The 21,764-nt window shown below is 40.9% G+C and overlaps 1 protein-coding gene across 1 annotated transcript in view; it reads left to right on the top strand.

Annotated features, from left to right (window-relative positions):
• LOC134610454 (BPI fold-containing family B member 4-like) overlaps nucleotides 1-13,099 on the top strand; it is a 42,082-nt gene extending 28,983 nt beyond the window's left edge. Inside the window, exons 6-16 of the mRNA XM_063453419.1 lie at nucleotides 240-303; nucleotides 1,197-1,257; nucleotides 1,444-1,535; nucleotides 1,614-1,802; nucleotides 2,538-2,591; nucleotides 7,004-7,174; nucleotides 7,370-7,437; nucleotides 10,408-10,450; nucleotides 10,854-10,917; nucleotides 11,760-11,836; nucleotides 13,021-13,099. Coding sequence (XP_063309489.1) covers nucleotides 240-303; nucleotides 1,197-1,257; nucleotides 1,444-1,535; nucleotides 1,614-1,802; nucleotides 2,538-2,591; nucleotides 7,004-7,174; nucleotides 7,370-7,437; nucleotides 10,408-10,450; nucleotides 10,854-10,917; nucleotides 11,760-11,836; nucleotides 13,021-13,044 — 907 coding nt within the window. The 3' untranslated portion in view covers nucleotides 13,045-13,099. The remainder of the gene's footprint in view (nucleotides 1-239; nucleotides 304-1,196; nucleotides 1,258-1,443; nucleotides 1,536-1,613; nucleotides 1,803-2,537; nucleotides 2,592-7,003; nucleotides 7,175-7,369; nucleotides 7,438-10,407; nucleotides 10,451-10,853; nucleotides 10,918-11,759; nucleotides 11,837-13,020) is intronic.
• The last annotated feature ends 8,665 nt before the right edge of the window (nucleotides 13,100-21,764 follow it).

Raw genomic sequence — 21,764 nt, 5'->3', positions numbered from 1 at the left:
GTCCATGTTAGGTAGTCACTAATTAGAGGACACAATGGCATTAATTTTGAATGCTACAAAGAGATGTATTACCATTATGTGCCGGATCATTTATTTTTTTACTGTAGAAATAATTGTGTTATTTTGCCACAAAATTGTTTTGTCATCGTAAGTAGTCACACCTCTCTCTGCATTAAAAAAAAAAAAATAATAAAAAAAACTCACTGTATTATAACATCTGCTCCTTTCTCTCATCATAGGTTGCTCTCTGGAATTGTGGATGGGCTGGTCAGTAATCTCCTCCGAAATATACTTCCTGGCGTGGTAAGCAGTGATATCTGATTTTTAACTTGCTTAACCATTGCTAAATTGCATGAAATGCACATACTTGTATTTCCACATGTCTATAGGTTTCTACAGTAATCGTATTGCTTTGGCTACATAGTAACACCACCTCTTTCTACTAAACTGTGATTAACCCCATTTAGACCAAGAAAAAGTAAAGTCAAAAAATCATCAAGGGATTTTGGCCCTAAATCTGGTTCCAAAAGGGTTAACTTAAGGATTCCTATTTCCTCTCCTCTTCAGATCAGTAGTGACACTATACCACCCATGGCAGTCAGTAAGATTTACTGACCTGGTTGGAAACCAGTCAATAAATAGGTGTTAATGGCCCCCCATTATAGTTCTACCTACTGGTTATTTTAGAAATCTAAGGCTGAGCTATTGCAAAAAACAATGTAATTATGAAAAACCGAATGATGGTAAACTCCAATGCTAACAATTAAAATATATGCATTTACTGTTTCTTTAAAAATAACATTAAGCCCATCCTCCATAATTAACCGATTACCTGTTTATACACCATAGATCTGTTTTGCACATTACTTCATTTAGCTCCTTCCTTCTATAAGGCTTATACATGTGTGGATAAATAGACCATCCATTTCCTACTTCATTAAATTAATATTAAATGAGATATATAAGTATGGCAAGATGCTTGTTATTGCTGTTGTGGCAAGTCGAGCTTATAATGTTATATGTCCACAGCAAAAATAAAGAATAATAAAAAAAAAAAGATACTTGAATTAATTTTATTGTTCAACCTCAATAAATATTTACCAAGCTTGAAAATAATTAATTTCTTTAGAGATCTTTGTAAAAGCATACTAATATTTATGAAGACCTCTGATCGATTCTATCCTTTTAACTTTCAGTTGTGTCCGGTGGTGAATGTCGTTCTTGACTTGACTAATGGACTTCTGCTTACGGCAAATTGTACGTTTGGGGAAAAAAATATTTTAAAATATAACATATATGGGGTTTATATTCATTATGCCATTAATAAAATAGTTTAAATGTTAAAATATGGGACAAGAGGGTACTTAGTGTTAATCTTAAATCTAATACAAATCTTTATTGTATCAGTATTTTTAGTGCAACTTAACTTCATTTCTTACGCAGCTTTGGTTCCCCTTGGCCTATTAGGAAGTATCCAGTACACAGTATCGAGTCTTCCCATAGTGACTGGGCAGTTTATTGAGCTGGATTTAAATGTAAGTGACGCACAGTACTGGAATCTATTTTAATAAACTAGTGTTTGGTCCTTCTAACCATGTTCATTCTTGTTATAGACAGTGGTGAGTCAATTAGGTGGTGGACTCATTGATTACCCCTTGGGCCAGTCAATGATGCCAATCTCCATGCCACCAATGATGGAAGCTACAGAAGCTCAGCTTGGGCTTTCTTCCAACTTCCTTGGCTGTGTTCTAACTGCTCTACAAAAGGAAGGCCTGATGGATTTAGAATTATCTGATGGAGACGTAAGTAGATATTTAGTAATTGAATCTTTCACGGAACGGATACATAATTCTCCAAAAATTATATATAATCAAATGGCATGCTCCTGGGTCAAATAAAATGAAATGTGAGATTCAAGTGACTCACCCGATGTACCTGGAGATGTTATTATCAAGTTAAGACTAGAACAAATCTTTTCCAGTAATTTAAAATAGGAACCTGGCTCCTTGCTGCCAAAAACTTTGTTTGTAAATTGATTTGTCATGCAAACCTACATGGGCTGTAGGACATTGACAAACTAAATACAGACAGAAACACAATGCAGCTTGGTAGGTTCCTATAGTATTCCTCATTTTAAAGAATGAATATTGTCTTGATACATTCCATTTTACAATACACTTTGCGACCCTTATATATTGCACAGTGCTGTCTGTGTTACGGCTTGTTGAGATCACTGTTAACAGCAGTAGTAAACATTACAAGGGGTGCAATAAAACCAGGATCTGGCACAGGGACTCCATCTTCTTCTGGTGGACAAGTGAGGGGAGCAGGAGATTCGTCTACTATACGCCCTCTGAAAATGTTCTCCAGTAGACCATGAGCTATTGCTAATCCTAGCACCCATATTCTTTTTTTCACAATTTGCATGGATCTCCTGCTTGTGGCCAGAAACCCAGCTATATTTGAATATAAATACAAGAATTTATGTAACATGCCCCAGAATAACACCAGACTGTCTATATGCATTTATGTTACAGATTCCTGGGATTCCACCTCTCACAACTGCCGTCATTGGTGGCGTCATTCCAAAGGTAAAAACAAATACAAAAAAAACATAGATATGCATTTTGACAGAGAACATGTTAAACATCAGCTACAGTGAAAGTTACAACATGATAAAGTATGATAAAGGTCCAATTGCAAGACGCAAACATTACTTCTAACAAAAAAATAAGCTTGATATTTCACCCTTTAATGACAGAATCTCGGGGGCAGTGTAACTGCTTACGATTGGTTTAATAAACATTGTTAGAGAGCTGTTACACAATATGAGGAGTGTAGGAATCTTTTGCATTAGTGGTAAGGAGTGTAAGACTTGCCTGACGGTTTTATTGTACAGACACATGCTTTGACAATCATTTAAATTGGAAACGTCACTTCTTTGGAAAATACCCCATTCAATAACAAATTCAAAAACACCTATTGTTTTGTGAACAACCCTTTTAAAGTGATATTCTTGTGGCGAAAGTAACCTCGACACTGTTTCTTGGAGGGGCCTGTTTGCCAGCCTCCTACCTCAGGACTATGGGCCATGCAAAAAAGCTCATAAAAGACCTTGTATGTAATAATGTGTCCTATATCTATGCTAATTGGGAACCGAACAAACGCACAAACCAGGGACCACCCGGGACCTTGTTAAGCCCTATCATCATCTCTTAATGATTCTAACCGCAGCATTCTAATTGTTCGTGTGGGTGGCCGCAGTTCGCACGGTCAACCACGAGGTGGCGCCCACCTTGTTCCTGCAAATGCAGGAAGCGGTGTTTGGTCGTCAAACTATTTTCAGACACTGAAACTCCTGAACACCGCTGAACTTCCATCATAGCCTACGTTTGGTACTTTACATCCTTGAAGAGCGCTGTTCGGTGGAATCATTCATCTGAATGAGGTGAACAAGCTCCACGGTATGAATATTGACTATGTTCGGTATTTTGTTCGTTTTGAAACTACCGAACTAGATCAATCGCAAGCCCTGATTCTCTGGAACTGTTTTGGCCATGGGACCATGCGTGCGGTCGATCAAAATATGACTTCCATGGGAATCCTGAACCCATGAACCGATCTGGGTGAATTGTGGATATGTTGGTCACCCAGATCTGGGCTATAATGGGATGTCACTTTAATGGGGTTTCCATGGGTTTTAAGGGTACTTTCGAGATATTGCTGAAATGTGAGTTTTTCTGCCTGGAGATAATTGAGTACAGTCCATGACTCAATTATCTCCCAGGCACAGGGGAGGGATTGTTTCACTATGTATGGGAGAGTCCTGCATCTGAGAGCCAAAATAATCATGTTTTTGTTTCTACTGTGGTTTACTCTCAGGTTCAGGGCGGAGTGCCCCTTGCATGGGACTGTCATTTAAGGCGATTTGTGGCTACCAAAAAATGAGTCTCATCTCATGTGTGGGGGGAACAGCTGTATCTGCTCTGGGGATTGCTATATCACGATACTCCCCTGGGCTGTAATCACTGGCTCTTGTAAGAGCTACACTGCTATACCTGCTATACTCTCTTGGAGGAGAGGTCTTCTCACAGGCAGCTGGATACAAGAGTTTGGTCCAGTGTGAGAAGGGATGTCGAGACCCCTGCTAAGCTGCGGCAGCTAAGGGGCTAAGGTGCTTATGGTTATGTTACTCGGCAACAGCTAGGAAGCAGCAATTGGCGGGGGTACCCAGTCGGGGTGCCAGGTGGTCCGTCACAATTCTATTTTTCTTTAGTTATGTATTAAACATTTAGCACTTGGCATCACAATCCAGTTCAATCCTGACACACTCAGGACACACATTGCACTGGAAGAAGGAAGGACTGAAGCATTGTGTCTCTTTCTCCATCTCTCTGTGTGTTCTATTACTCTGACTGAGAAGTACAAAGGGTGGAGCTTATAATTATATTTGACAGGAAGCCAAGATGGAGGGCTCAATCACAGGTTATAACTAAGTACAGCAGGGAGGATTTATACATTTAACCTTAATTTTCATACCTCACAAACACATATTTGTTTGATATATTGGGTAAATAGATATACTGTTTGTAACGGATCGCCTGGCACCCCGACTGGGTACCTCCGTTAAAGGATGCTCCTAGCGCTCCAAGCACTGCAAGCAGACACCACAACCACCGAATCAGAGAAGCATATAAATCCTCTTAAGCATATGAATGCTGTAGACAGTTGAATAGGAAATCATACGAATAGGTTTACACTCCTAGCAGTCAAACTGGAACAGCATGCAATAAATCCTCCCCCAATAATGAGACGACACTTCACTTTGAGGGTTAAGCAGGAACTCTGGACTGGCACATCCAGCCTGGGTTTTATTTCCATTTCACACATACAGGCCACACCCAGGGGGAGGCATAAAATATCCAATAGCATAGATGTTACCTCCCACACATCTCCTCCCCTTAGATTAACACTTAACACAATTATACATACAGTTAAAACATACTTTCTACCCAACTTTCATAACTCTAAAACCATACATCACATTCACATAAAAATACATATCCACAATCAATCCATTCAGGGGAACACCATATTAAAAAATGGCATGAATCAGACCAGGGGTTCAAAAGTTAGTAAAGTATCTTTTAAAACCCCTGTCAGCATGACTTTCCAGCTCAGACCGGTTACCTCCCACAATGCCTCACAATCCCTCCCCTCTGGCCTGGAGATAATTGGGGAAGGAATCTAATTATCTCCAAGGACTGAGGCAAAACTCCATTACCCACATGGCAGACAAAAAGACAGTAAAAGACATAAAATTACATACTGATACATTTAACACATAAAACACACATTTCTACATATCCCCAGTTTAACCGAACACATAAATACCTACATAATATTTAAGACAGTATTACTGTGATATGTTACAAAGTCTTAAATGGACATTATTCCCAAACGTCCCAATATGTCCAGGGATGATTCTAAAAGGGCCAGCAGCAGCAATATAAACTAAAACATGCCCAAATATAGTTCAAACGTACCAATTTTCCAGGGGCCATAGTCAGCAGGTAGGAGGCAGGCAGCCAGGCCCCTCCAATGTCCCGTGGCGAGGCGGTTTCCGCCACAGTGTTAAAAATGCTGGGAAGTGACGGACCCCCTTTAACGATGGAAAAACTCTTAGGGGGAACCCTGTTTGATACTTTTACATACATAAAGTTACTATTAAAGCTGAATTTAGTTGGTTTCGATGGTAGATCTTGTTCTAAAGACAGAGTGACCTAAATATAGTGTGCAGAGAGTCACTGTAAATGTAAAATATTTAAATTGGATGAAAGTGGTAAGTGGAGTGCCTCAGGGTTCTGTCCTGGGTCGGCGTCTATTTAATTTGTTTGAAGTAGACATTGAAAGTTATGTGTTTTTGCAGATGACACAAAGGCCTTGATTTCTTTCTTTTTTTTTTATATAAGCTTTACAAATGATTTATTTTTTTTGATGAACTTTTAAAAGTATTTTTTATCAATATATTAATTGATCAAAAAATATAAGAGATAGAAAAATGTATCCATATATTAAAAAATATATCAAAATATTAAATCATTTAAAAGTGTATCCAGAAATATTAAATTATTTGGACAGCTTATCCTAACATTTTAATAGAGGGCAAATCGAGGTAAGATAGTGTATTCTAAACATGACATACCTTTTACACAGAACCAGCAGATGAGATTCAGTATAATTAATTGCAAAGTCATGAAGTGCAATTTTGGGCCCAGTTTTAAGGAAAGATATTGCAGTAATAGAAAAAACCAAGCTACAAAATTAATAAGGGGAATGGGAAATATTAGTTATGAAGAAAGGCTAGAAAAAATAATGTAAACAGGGTCAGTGTAACCTGTTCATTGGCAGGGATATTCAACAGACAAGAGGTCACACACTGAGACTTGTAGAAAAGGAGTTTTCACTTAAAGGACCACTATAGTGCCAGGAAAACAAACTCTAGGGGGAGGAAGGGGTTAAAGGCTTACCTTTCTCCAGCGCCGGGCTTCCTCGGCGCTGGGGACTCTCCTCCCTCTTCCGACAAATGCGCATGCGCGGCAAGAGCACTCAATCAGTCCATAGGAAAGCATTACTCTGAAACTGCTATGTTTACAGCTGCAGGGTTAACCCAAGATGGACCTGACACCCAGACCACTTCATTTCCCCTTTTTGTTGTATAATTTCCAATTGCTTCAAATAGTTTTCTTGGGCTTTTTATTTATTTTTTATTTTTTTTGCTTTCTTATGGATTAAAAGCATGAAAATATGTATTTTAAAGGTAGAACTCGATTGAACTTATGCTTTTCTCAACCTAGATTATTATGTTACTGAGTTATATATTAATGCTAGGTATCTCTCTCTCTCTCTCTCTCTCTCTCTCTATATATATATATATATATATATATATCTAAACCAGCAAGGTAGTATGTTCTGTTAAGCTGAGTGTTACTTTTTTACACAGGTTTCCTCAATGTTCAAAGAAACACAACTTCTGACCCTCAAGATCAGAGTACCCTCAGCTCCCACCATCAAGCTGCAGAAGAATCGTGGAATTGTGTCTTTATTCGTTAAAACAGAAATCAATGCTTTAAACTCGAACTCAAAAAAAACTCCTATCTGCGTCCTTGGGGTGGTAAGTATATTTAAAAAAGGATTAGAAGGTGATTTTCAACGTGGCTTCCATAATTCTTTTTGTAGACTTGTAGGGAATTTAGAATATTGTGAGCCAGAGTGTGTTAAATATGCCTTTTTTTATGTCAATCATATTATTAGACATTTATTTTTACCATTATGGGTTAATAAATGAACTGGCATATTTGTTTTTCAGGACGTACGCTTAAGCGCAAAGTTTTCAGTGGGTGGAGATAAACTGATTATCTCCCTGTCTGTTGACAGGTAAGTATTCTTCTACTCTCTAAGTGCGAGACAATATTCAGCCATTAATCTCACAGTATTTATCTTACTAATCGGTCTGATTTAAAGGGGTTTTCTTAAAAGAGAACTGTCATTTCACAGTATTTAAAATACTAAATTTACTTATGCCTATATTTAACAAATATGTTATTGAGAGGTCTAAAAATAATATCAGGTGCAGAAACACAACCATATTCACCTCCGTCTTGGTTCACTGTCAATCATTGTTACAAGCCTCACCCTTTCCTAGGGCTTGTACAAGTATTCTTGCCGCCCTAGGCAATAATCCATTTTGCTGCCCCCTCATAAATGCAACTACATTCTCTCAGAGGTTTATTCACTAAATTCTGAATTGCAGTGAGATAGACACACACTTCCCCATATATACACACACTGTCTAATACATACATTCATAGTGCCCAATACATACATCCATATACACGTACTGCCTAATGCATACATCAATATTCACATACTGCCCAATACATATATCCACACACACATACTACTTAATATTTATATCCATACACTTGTACTGCCTAGAACATACATCAATGCATTTGGTGGGATTTATTTATAATAATGGTGGGATTCAATTCATGTGAACTTTAAAGGACCACTATAGTGCCAGGAAAACAAACTTGTATTCCTGGTACTATAGGGTCATTAGGGCCCCCCCCCCCCCCACCACCACCCTCATGACCCCCCTCCTGCTGGGCTGAAGGGGTTAAAACAGCCACTTACCTTTCTCCCGCTTTGGGCTCCCTCGGCGCTGGTGACCTCTCCTCCCCCTGCTGACGTCAGCTCCGAATGTGCATGTGTGGCAAGAGCCGCGCGCGCATTCAAACAGCCCATAGGAAAGCATTACTCAGTGTTTTCCTATGAACATCCAGCGTCTTCTCACTGTGATTTTCACAGTGAGAATTGCGGAAGCACCTCTAGCGGCTGTCAGCGAGATAGCCACTAGAGGCTGGATTAACCCTCAGTGAAACATAGCAGTTTCTCTGAAGGATTAAAACTAGAGGGACCTGGTACCCAGACCACATCATTAAGCTGAAGTGGTCTTGGTGCCCATAGGGGTCCTTTAAGTAAAATATTTTTTCGTTTTAGTATAGAATTATATTAATATATATTATAAAACTAATTTAATATATAAGAATCTGTTTACATGGCAACACACACACTAGCACACTCTCGCTGACATGCACACACAGTCACTTACACACTCTCACTAACACACACACACTCTCTCTGACATACACAGTGTCAATAACACATTCTCACTGACATACAGTGTCACTTACATACTCTCACTAACACACACTCTCAGTCATATACACAGTGTCACTTACACACTCTCACTAACACACACACTCTCACTCACATAAACAGTGTCCCTAACACACACACTCTCACTCACATACATACAGTCACTTACACACACACTAACACACACACACATGCTCACTGACATACACAGTTTCATGTACACTCTCTCAGTAACACACACTCTCATTCACATACACTGTTTCACTTACACACTCACTAAGTCACACTCTTACTCACATACACAGTGTCATCTACACACTCACTAACACACACTCTCACTGACATACACAGTGTCATTTACACACTCTCAGTAACACATTCTCACTCACATACACATTCACTAACTATTCACAAACCGGACTATTCACAAACCGGACTTTACATAGGACACGAGGTCATGCGTTTAGACTATAAGAAAGAAGATTTCGTCTAAGGCAAAGGAAAGGTTTTTTACTGTAAGAACAATCAGGATGTGGAATTCTCTGCCTGAAGAAGTGGTTTTATCAGAGTCCATACAGATGTTCAAACAGCTACTAGATGCATACTTGCAAAAACAGAATATTCAAGGATATAATCTTTCAATGTAGGGTAATAACTGCTTGATCCAAGGATACATCTGACTGCCATTCTGGGGTCACGAAGGAATTTTTCTTCCTAGCTTGTTGCAAAATTGGAAGTGCTTCAAATTGTTTTTTTTTTTTTGCCTTCTTTTGGATCAACAGCAAAAAACAAATGTGAGGAAGGCTGGACTTGATGGATGCAAGTCTCTTTTCAGCTATGTAACTATGTAACTATTTAACTATGTAACTAACACACACTCTCTCACATACACAGTGTCAATTACACACACTAACACCCTAACACACACACACTGCCACTCAAACACAAACTCACACCACTTTACATAAAGTCACACTTTATTTACACACATAGCAATTCAGTACACACAGACACACCAATTTACAATTATGTACACAATAATCAGTTCTCCCTACCTCCAAATGGTCCTAAGTGCTGTGACTGGAGGAGAGGGGTCCAGCCTGCAGGAAGTGTTTGTGTTTCTGCTAGGGGAGCAGGAGAGCCTTGCACTCTGAGCACATCCTACTTCCTGCTCCCTGCAGAGTGTTTCCGGTGTTCACAGGCAGGGGGCAGCATGGATACCAAGTCATGTTCTGGCTCCCCCTGCCTGCAGCAAGCAGAGTGTTCTTCCCGGGAGGTGAGGAGAGGTGAGGAAAGGAGCCCAGCAGATAAATGGCTGAACTGGGGGGTGGCTAAGGAGCCGAATGCCAGGCACAGCAGCCGCCCACCAGGAAACCTCTCGGTGGGTACTCCCAACAGGCCAGCGCCCCAGACCAATGCTTTATTCTCCTAATGGTAGCACCGACCCTGCCCTTTCCTGACCTTAGTAGGGGGAGTCACATAGCATGAGGAGGAGAAACATAAACAACTGGAGTTGTGTATAATTGCTGCATTCGCTTTCAGATTTGTGATTGTTTTGTGTGCATGCCCCATTTTTTTATCTAGTAATCAGTAAATCCACCCTTTTCCAGTTTTGTCTCTTTTTTTAAAACTCTCTGTATTTTAATTTGCTTTAAAAACTTACAGAGATTTCCCTTTTTCCAGCACTCAACTTTCCATATTGTCTACGTCAGTTGGACGCTTTGATGTAAGTGTTTCCTTTTTCAACAAGAAAACTCATTTTAGTATGGAAAATAATTACGCAATGATATCGTTAACAGTGCAGGCACTTGTAAAATACAAAAATCGAGAATGGTACAATGTCAGCAATACAAATACACGGAGGGCTCAAACTTGTAAAAGTGATATTTCTATTCACTGAGTAGATATGAGGTTAGACTTTCTTCAGGCATGTTCTACAAATTACTATGAAAATTACTACTGAAAAATTGTATTGATTGTTTTTGCAAGGTTTTACTCAGCCAATAAATACATCACCTCAACTCTCTTTATCTCCTAGAAATATAAAAGGTATAATAATTATGGTAGTAATTTCTTGGTGTTTGCCAGTTAGATCCTTGGACAATCAGCTGATGAGTCTTGTTTTTCAGGTTTCGGTACTAGGTGGACTCGTTGGGAACATCATCAGCTTTGCCTTCCTGCCAGCAATTAACAGTAAGGATTACATTTTATTATTAACAACAATTTGCTTAACCTGTTAAATTATTTTGGGGTGAAAAGACAGATGTGGCAAAGTTATATAATGCAGTGGTCTCGAGGCTCCAAGCAAGAGTGAATCATGTGATTGTTAGCACTCTCCTCCAACAAGAGGTAACAAGTATTGTGCCCATGCACAGAGGCTGATTAATGTATCAATATGGTATTAATTAGATTTGTGCATTCGGTTTTAACCCATATTACGATTTTTCTGAATTTTTCAGTTTGTCTGAAATCCCAAACTTAGACAATCTATGTGGATAACTCATGAAACAAAATGGACACTGGACAGACAGTTTTGTGAATTTCATGATTCAGAGTTCCTTCATTGGGGCCAACAAATAAGATGATTGATAGCAAAACGATTATTGATGGTTAGCGGACAGTCACTCAATGTTCATTTTACTCACAGTTAAAGTGAGAAGTGAACAATAGAGGAAGAAATAGGAGGATCATTAAAAAAAGAAAATCTTTATTTATTTCTCGTATATTTATTAGATACATAATATATAAATACAGATTTATTCTTTTATCTGCCCATCTTTTTTCCCACTGACGGTCACTTAACCTATTGGTGTACTTCAAAATAACTGATTGGCCATTTTCACGCTATTTTGGTTAGTCCGAATTACTTTTTCCAAAACAATGTCATGGATAAAGCTCCCCCAAACAAAACCTAAATCACCCAAAACTATTTGGGGAGATGAATTGATTGGATGAACCAAATTGTGGAATGTTAATTATCTTCACAAGGCTTTTCTAGGGGTGTGATTTCTCACGTCTAACGTGTTTTTTTGTAGCTGTTGTAGGACAAGGAATTCCTCTTCCAAAACTGATGAACATTGACTTTAATGATGCCAACATTGACATCCTGGATGTAAGTATTTATTTATTGTTTAAGGGACACTCCAGGTTCCTAAAGCCCTTTAGTTTGCTAAAATGCTTTCTGTGTGAAGAAAGTGCCTTTTTTTTATTTTACTAAAAGTGCAGATTTCAATAGCAACTGGTACTTCTATAAATTTACCTTCTTACACCCCTTGGCTGTCAATCAGACGCCCTGTCCTGTTGCTTTCTGGTTTGGTTAGCTCAGTGGAACTAAACTCAACAGGCAGCAATTGCCCAGAGCACCTTGTCTTGCAAAGGCATCTCATTGAGCTGTATTGGGATTTGTAAAAGGCATAGGAGTGTCTCTTTAATGTGTTTATGTTTACTCATTGATGTTCGAATCTCCAGAAACAACAGCTATGTCATTATAACACAAAGCGTCTTGAGGTGCGTAAAATGATGTCCTATTTAAAGTCATTTAAGGTGGTGATCCTTATGCCCAGTTTCCACCGCCTAATCAAAGACATCAGATGTTTGAACGTTGTCAAGCTGTCCATGTACTCAGTTATCTTCACACATAGCACCAGTTCTTACCTGGGACTGTGCACTCTATGTATAGGCAGAGTGTGCCTGTGTTGTGCAAATGTTTGAATAGATCATTAAAGGACTTTCTACTTCCTTATATGGCATCACAGATTAGGAGGGTGGGATGTTTGCAGTCCCAAAACATGGGAAAATGTACACTAGTGCTGTAGCACCTCAGTACTGAGAATAAAACACAAAAATTTAGAGAAAGCCCAATGCACAGCTTAGTTGATAATTGCTACTAGGGAATCCCCCCAAAACATATACTAAAGAGCACCAAGCAATGACATCCTGAAACGTTTGTTATTTAGTGTTCAATAAATTCAATAAATGTATTTGGGTTTCACTAGTGGCCCTTATCAACTAAGCTGCGCATTGGGCCTGCTCTATATTTTTGCGACTACTTAAGTTGCGGAGGGGTTGTAAGGACATTCCTGGCACCATAACCACTACATCACGCTGTAGTGTTTATGGTGCCAGCGTATTTCTGTAAACCTACGGTGAATCTAGTATTCATCCTGTATACAGGGTCACATATCTGGTATACATTCAACTATAATTAAAATGACATGTTAGCTAGAAACACAGAGACATTTCATCATTCTCAGAAATGGTTTTCCGTAAACATTAATGGCAAATTTCCTTTTCTAGGATCTCGTGGTGCTTTCTTCATAAACCAACTAGGTAAATAAAACTCAGAACATCGCCGTGCAGCTGTCAGTCCAGGCGTAGATGTCTCTTCCCTTCAGATTTATTTTTTATTTTTATTACAGCATAAATGTATTGCTTACCTCTCCCACCCTGTGTCTCTCCATGTTTGCAAAATGCTCTAGTCTATTAGAATATGTAAAACCATTTTAAAAACCTTTCAATGAATAGACTGAATTCCTCTGAACTCCTGAGTGAGCTTATTCTGTATAAATTTTGTACTACTCTCCCTGTCTAGCTGCAAAGGTAACAAATTCAACAATGAACTATGGAATGAAGCAAATGGTCCTTCAGAAATACTATGCGATATACATAATGCTGTATAGATCCATCACATAGACATATTGAGACTCAGACTCAGAGTGAGGACAGTGGAACAATGAAGATGTTTTCAAGATTTATTTTTTAATTATTTCAATAAAAGATTTTACAATCTGTGTAAATGCATTTGTTTGCACCAGCTGTGCTGTCCTAAAGCATCCCTCTATGGCCTGGTAGAATGGCTCCAAGTTATATAAGAATTTGCCGCTGAGAAGTTCTAATCTGCGAACGTATAGCAGAATTATGCACTAAAGTGAGAATTGACACTAACTCGAAGTGAATTCAAAGTCTATTTCATATTTATTTATTTATTTATTTATTTATTTATTTTAAATTCTTTATTTTTGATGTGCACAAAAGTAACAGTGAGCTTTGGTGCGCCACAACAGCGACATCAAAATACGGTAGTAAACATTTGCTGTACAGGTTGTGGTAAACAATAGTCAGGCACATTTTTTAGGTTAAAGAGAGCAAAATTGCGACAATATAGGTTCTCGATTAGCGGAAACATTGGATTAATCAGCACAATTTTACAGAAACAGTTTTGGCGTAGTGATGCATCGGCTGTAAAGGTAAGGTAAACATACCAACAAGCGTATTCATACATGTCATTAAACCATCGATAGGGCTAGCAAATTCTAAATGAGCCTTAACATATGCTTTTCATGCGTGTCCTATGTGTTTGATGCTACAGATTAGTTGGTCAAAGTGAGTTGATGGGACATGTATGGTTGTATACAAACAGGGCAGGTTACATGTTGGTGAGAGGCGAGTAACTGGGGAGTGGAGGGGACAAGTGGCTTGCTAGACAGGCGGGCCCGTCGGCTTTTGTTTGAGATTGGCCGGTGGTAGGCTATCTAGGCGCACGGCTAGTGGGTGTCAGAAGACGTGCATTATTGTGTAACGTTTAGTACCTTTAGTACAGCGTTCATAGCGGTGTAGGTATGACCAGAAGCAGAGTGAGGTTTTTGTTTTAACATCTAGATAGTAACTGACGTGGGTGCCCTGGGCTCTGAGTGGGTGAACAAGCATAAGTGTGCACTTAAGAGGTTGTACAGCATGGCTAGCACTAGGGACAAACAAAGAAAGAGAAAGGAAAGAGAGAGAGAAAAAATAAAAATGCTTTAGGTGTATGTTATTACAGTGTCCCGTGGTGGATTATTTAGGCTTGATCCCAGCTCAACACGTCCCTTGGTCGTCTTCTTCTCAGCCTACGCCCTCTGGGATTACCCGTCTGTTCAGCATGGCGGTAGCTTGCCAGTCCGACGTACATGTGCTTGGTCGGCTTGTGGGGCGGCTGAGAGGTTGTCTCGCTGGTTTTGACTCGTTGCCTCGGACCGGCGTTGGTGCTGTGGGGTGCGGTGTTCCATGGCTGTGTTGGGCAGGACATCTGTCTGCGGCTTGATGTTTTAGCCGATTATGTTGTTTCCGTGGTTTTCGCCATTTTGGTGGGATCAGGGTAGTGCTGGACATCTGTCGGCTCGTGGGAGGCTTCCCCAGCCGTTCCTTGTTTCGTGCCTGATCGCCTTGGTCTAGTGCCCGTGTGGCCGCTGCTTGCCTTGCTCGGTTTAATAGCATGGCCCAGAAGCGGTCGAGTATGGCTTCCAGAGTGTCCGGTACCTCTGTCTTAGGGCCTTCTGGGACAGGCTGTGGCAGTGTTTGGCCTTCTGTTGCAGGGCCCAGTGCCGCCGCCATCTTGGGTCCCTGCTTTCCCGCGTGGCGCGGGAGTTTTGTATGTCCCTCAGCAGTGTCCTCAAGGACCGGGATAACCCCCACCGGTCCAAGGGGGGGAGGCGGAGGTGTGTTGGGAGTGCCCCCTTGTCCACCAGAGAACCGGGAGAGCGGCCGTCTCTCCTCGGCTCCCACCCACGCAGGCCGCTGGCCACGATTTGGTCCGCCTAGCATCGGGGGTCCAAGTATCGGGTATCCCCGGGTGCCTTGCAGTCTCCTCATCATGATCCTCGAGTGTAGCAGTCCGTGTAATCGGGTGGTCGGGTGAAATACCCCAAATCTGGGCTCCGGACTCAGGAGCTCTCGGCTTGCACGTCTATCTCGCTTGAGAGTCAGGCTCCGCCCCCCAAGTCTATTTCATATTTAATGTCAATGTACCCTAACTGGTATTTGACTATTTTGACCTAGATCTTGAAATTCATCTTAAAATTCACTTTGAACTCCTGACAAATCTCACTTTTGTAAAAAACCATAGTAGATGCTGGTTAGTTTTTGAAATCTGTAGTTCCACACAAAGCCAGAAGGGGAGGAGATGCAGAGAAATATTTGAATAATGTTTTTCCCTTTTGATCCATTTATGTTTATTGTTTTTTTTTTTTTAAATATGCAAATAAGCAACCAGGATATATACATATTTTTTAATTGGGGTTGCCCCAAAAATATTGGGACATATAAAAAAAAGACAATTCTGTTCCACAGAGTAGCTGTTGACATTATAGTTGCGCAGGCACTTTGTTGACTCTAGAGAACCTCAGGCCAATCGCACATTCCTGTGACGGCGACTTTGCATTTGGATGTCATCAATATCAACTTTCGATGCCAGTTTCTGTGCCTACCATGGTGACCACTGGGAATCAGGGTTCCATTCCGTACAGGGACCCTGAGAAATGGCTACCACATGGAAGGAAGGCAGCAGGCGAGCAAATGACCCATTACCGACGTGGGAAGGTAGCAACGACAAATAACAATACAGGACTCTTTAGAGGCCCTGTAATTGTAATGAGTCCACTTGAAATCCTTTAACTCTGATCAAATGGAGGGAAGTCTGGCAGAGCCACTGACCCGTGCGTGCTGCAGCTGAAACTCCACTATCGCCTGCTGCTGCTCGCACAGTCTCATGAGGCGGTGAGCGGGAAGGCCGAACTTACACTGCAGCGCAGACAGGCGAGCAGCAGCAGGGTGGGAGTGCCAAAAGCGCGCACAGCCACTACAATGAATGTCACATACTGTTCCAAGTTGTGGATGGCTTCTGGTATCCAGTACTCTTTTTACTGAAGCTGCATCAGGGTCCTGGTATGTGGCCGCACAAACGCTGGTGCTCAACACCAGGGGGCATTGTCAGGATTACAGAATGATCCAGCACGTAGAATTGTGTAACACAGAGGACTGATAGGTAACATATACCGGACCTTAGAATGGCTGGACTAACGTACCAAAGAATAGTCAGGAATAGCCGAGGTCAAGGGAAACAGAAAAAGGCACAACGATAAGGAAAAGACAGGAGTCAGGGATGCCAGAAAACAGGGAAGTCAAAAACAATGCCAAAGTCAAATATCCAGAATTACCAGAATCATTAACGTGCTCTCGGACAACCACAAGGGAAACCACGGCAGGGCACTGAGCAGGAGGAGAACTGGGCCTAAATACCCCTCCTCTAGATCTGATAGGCTGTAACCGGCCTTTGACCCCAAAGCAGTTACCAGGTTTCCATTTGCATAATTGCTGCTCAGCATTAACCCTTCTGTGGATTTGGTTGCTGCTCGGCACAACTTTTCCTGTGTGGACAGTAAATGTCAATAACCACATTTTTATAAGTGGATGAATACGTGACAAGCATGCGGTTACCCTGCACCAGACCCTACTAATCCATTCCACACTGTGACTCCTAACTTCAACATCAGGCATACTTGGTCCCTGTCATCCGACCGCCGCCCAGATAGTGTCTGGGTCCTGGTCACCGGACTGCCCACCTCACTGTGAAACTACGAATGGATCGTTAAATCTGGTACGAACCCGAACTTTGCAGTTTGGGTTCATTCAACTCTATTATGGATCATTTGATCGCTACTTGTATTACTTTGATAACTGGTAATTCTCGAGCTAATACATGCCGACGAGCGCTAGGGGATGGCCAATCCGTTTTGGCACCCTGCTCCCTCTTATGCTGTGCAGGTGCCTCTGTGCAACCAGCACCTCTTCCTCCAAACTGCACACTTCACTTGCATGACCTTGATTCCATGTGGGGTCTAGGATCTCATCATCCTCCACATCATCTTCCACCCTACCCTCCTTGCCGGTATGCACACTGCAGAAAACCACAGCAGTTGGCACCTGTGTTTTTCCAGCATGTAAAGTCTGCAAAGGACATATGGAAATTGTTTTAGAATTGTATCCAGGCAACAGTTTTCCCTATAAACTGACCTCTCAGTTTGACTTGTGAGGGTATTACCCCAGAATTACAATATTGTTGAAGTACCTCTTAGCTATTGATAACTGGTTTAAATATAGCAGCTTGTTATCTGGTAGTTTCTAGTGTAGAAAATATCAATCTGTTTTCTATCACTTAGATCTGTGTAACAAGTGTTGTAGGTGTGAAACAATATTACAAGTTACCGATGTAGTAAATTCCAATCAGTGTCTCCTTTTCTAATGATACCTCCTCCCCTTGCCCTGTCTCAGTTGGCGTTCCCCAAGGCTCCGTCCTTGGTCCCCTTCTATTTTCTCTTTATACTGCCTCTCTTGGCAAACTTATTACCTCTTTTGGATTTCACTACCACCTGTACGCTGATGACACCCAGCTATATCTCTCCTCCCCGGACCTCTCCCCTGCCGTCCTGCAACGTGTCACTGCTTGCCTTTCTTCCATCTCTGACTGGATGTCCTCCCGCTTTCTGAAACTCAATCTCTCAAAAACTGAGCTCCTTGTCTTTCCTCCTCCTAATACTGATCCTCATCTTTCGCTCTCCCTCCAAGTTTGTGGTACCAACATTAGTCCATCCTTGCAAGCGCGCTGTCTTGGCGTCATACTTGACTCTGGTCTCACCTTTGAGCCTCACATCCAGCATGTTGCCAAATCCTGTAGATTCCATCTTAAAAACATAGCCCGCATCCGCCCCTTTCTTGCACCAGATACTACCAAGGAGCTTGTCCATGCTCTAGTAATTTCCCGCATGGATTATTGTAACCCTCTCCTGATTGGTCTTCCCAATAGCCGTACTGCACCCTTACAGTCCGTAATGAATGCTGCTGCTAGATTGATTTTCCTCTCTAGTCGTTTCTCTCACACCTCACCCCTCTGCCAGTCCTTACATTGGCTTCCTGTATGCTATAGGAGTCAATTCAAGGTACTAACTCACACCTATAAAGCACTGAACAACTCTAGCCCCTCTTATATCTCCTCACAGATCCATAGGTATGTCCCTTCTCGGTCTCTCCGTTCTGCCCGTGACCACCTCCTGTCCGTTGTCCGCACTCGTACGGCCAACTCGCGCTTGCAGGACTTCTCGCGGGCGGCTCCCTTCCTATGGAATAGCCTGCCTACCGCCATCAGACTCTCCCCTAGTCTTGCATCTTTTAAGAAGTGCCTTAAAGCCCATCTCTTTAGGAAAGCTTATGGCCTCCAAGACTAACCCTTACCTCACATACCTGTCTCTTGCCCTCTCCTAAAGGGCAGCCCACCTTATTTGAGTGTAAATTCCTGTCCTAATGTGTTTTACACCCCACCTCCTATAGAATGTAAGCTCGTTTGAGCAGGGTCCTCTTCAACCTATTGTTCCTGTAAGTTTATTTGTAATTGTCCTATTTATAGTTAAATCCCCCTCTCATAATATTGTAAAGCGCTACGGAATCTGTTGGCGCTATATAAATGGCAATAATAAATAAATAAATAAATAAATCAAAGTTCCATTTGCAAAAAAAAAACTCGCCCATCTTCTGTGGGTTATTGCATTTTTAAGATGTAGACTTATTGTATCACACTAGCCATGCACAGGTAGATTGTCTGGCACGTTGTTTTGGTGTTTGGTTTTTAACTTTGTAGTTGTGTATTTACACAATATAGAAATGTATATTAATGCTTCTGTATATGAAGCGATCACAATAACACTTATTTTTCACTTTTAAAAAAAAAAAAATCAGGCTACACAAAAATTGGTAATTCACAATATGACATCTGAAAAGCACATGAAAGGATGCTGTATGATTTGAAAAAAAAAAAAAAAAAAGAACACACTACATGAAGGTCCTGTTTACTATAGTGTGCAGTCATGAATGTAACCAGTAAAACTAGGTTTTTACAGCCACTGGTTGGCCAATACATATTTTAAAACTTGTTTAATTTTGTTGTAGCATGACTTGTAGATATGAAGAGCAGGCCCCAAAATTTACTATTTAGCAGATTAGCACCCAGAAAATACGAATATTTACCACTGCACAGTAAGCGCACTATTAGATGCTTCTATTTGACTCTCAGATATGAAGTGCAGGCCCCAAAATGTACTATTTAGCAGATTAGCAGCAAAACAATTAGAATGTTTACAACTGCGCAGTAAGCGCACTATTAGATGCTTCTATTTGACTCTCAGATATGAAGTGCATCGCAGGCCCCAAAATGTACTATTTAGCAGATTAGCACCAGGAAAATACGAATATTTACCACTGCACAGTAAGCGCACTATTAGATGCTTCTATTTGACTCTCAGATATGAAGTGCAGGCCCCAAAATGTACTATTTAGCAGATTAGCAGCAAAACAATTAGAATGTTTACAACTGCGCAGTAAGCGCACTATTAGATGCTTCTATTTGACTCTCAGATATGAAGTGCATCGCAGGCCCCAAAATGTACTATTTAGCAGATTAGCACCCAGAAAATTTGAATTTTTACAACTGCGCTGTAAGCACACTATTAGATGCTTCGATTTGACTTTCAGATATGAAGTACACCGCAGGCCGCAAATGTACTATTTAGCAGATTAGCAGCAAAACAATTCGAATTTTTACAACTGCGCTATAAGCACACTATTAGACGCTTCGATTTGACTCTCAGATATAAAGTATACGCCCCAAAATTTACTATTTAGCAGATTAGCACCCAGAAAATTCGATTTTTTATCACTGCGCTGTAAGCGCACTATTAGACAATTCGATTTGACTCTCAGATTTGAAGAGCAGGCCCCAAAATTTACTATTTAGCATGTTAGCAGCAAAACAATTAGAATGTTTACAAGTGCGCTGTTAGCACACTATTAGACGCTTCTATTTGACTCTCAGATATGAAGTGCACGCCCCAAAATGTACTATTTAACAGATTAGCACCCAGAAAATTAGAATTTTTACAACTGCGCTGTATGCACACTATTAGACGCTTCGATTTGACTCTCAGATATGAAGTGCACCCCACTAAAATACTATTTAGCAGTTTAGCACCCAAATAATTTAAAGTTTTAAAACTGCAATGTGACAGCAGTATTTGATGCTTCTATTTGACTCTCAGATATGAAGTGCACCCCACTAATGTACTTTTAGCACCCAAAAAATGTTACATTTTAAAACTGCAATGTGACAGCAGTATTTAACGATTCTATTTGACTCTCAGATATGAAGTGCACCCCACTAATGTACTTTTTAGCACCAAAATAAATTGACTTTTTAAAACTCCGATGTAACCGCGGTATTTGAAGCTTCTATTTGACTCTCAGATATGAAGTGCACCCCACTAATGTACTAGTTTGCAGAATTCTTTCCTAAGCTGTCCCTCACAGCAGCAGCATCCTCTCTCTACACTAACAAGACCTCATGTGCGTGTGGCGATACGCGACTCCAGCTTATATATAGAGGCTGGGTCACATGCTGCACTGGCCAATCACAGCCATGACATTAGTAGGCATAGCTGTGATGGCTTCTAAGGGCACATGAGTCAAACGCTTGTTTATTGGCTGCCCTGCAGCCTTTCAAAACGCGCCATTAAATCGCTGAACACCGAACTCCAACCCGAACATACAGTGATATGTCCGTGTTCAGGTCCGGGGTCCAAAAAACCTAATGTTCAGTACGAACCCAAACTTTACAGTCCGGGTTCGCTCAACTCCATATCCTACTAAATTGTAACCACTGAGTGTCAGCTTGGGGGTTGTGGAATCCTTGGGTTCCCTTATGATCCTGAAGAACTGCCTATCTCTTTCCTCCCCTCTGCTACAATGTCAGGACTTCACGAGATAGAACACCTAACTGCAGACCTTAGAGTGGTTTAACGTCACTTAGAGCTTAGAGAAATACACTGCAAGCAGCAGTCTAACAGAGGAAACAAGATTTCTAGCCAAAGTCAGGATACTAGAGAGCAACTTAGTCAGACTAGCCAAGATCAGGGGCAGGCGGCAAACAGGGAAAAACGATGAACAAGCTGGGTCAAACACAGTAAATCAGAACAGAAACAAATAATTGCAAGCACTGAGTACTAGCAAGAACCATAAACTGGGCAAAATGGAGCACTGAGGACTAAGTATCCCAGTCCCGATACTGAGAACGACGCCACACGTAACATCAGAATTGGCCACCGAAAATTACATAAATTGGCATGGACAAATGTAGATAAAAGAGGAGAACTCCTAGCGGTTCACATTTTAAACACTGATGGGGT

Source organism: Pelobates fuscus, chromosome 5, assembly GCF_036172605.1.
Source record: "Pelobates fuscus isolate aPelFus1 chromosome 5, aPelFus1.pri, whole genome shotgun sequence".
NCBI classification, from domain to species: Eukaryota; Metazoa; Chordata; class Amphibia; order Anura; family Pelobatidae; genus Pelobates; species Pelobates fuscus.
The sequence above is the reverse complement of the archived record's forward strand: the minus strand, read 5'-3'. Positions and strand labels throughout refer to the sequence as shown.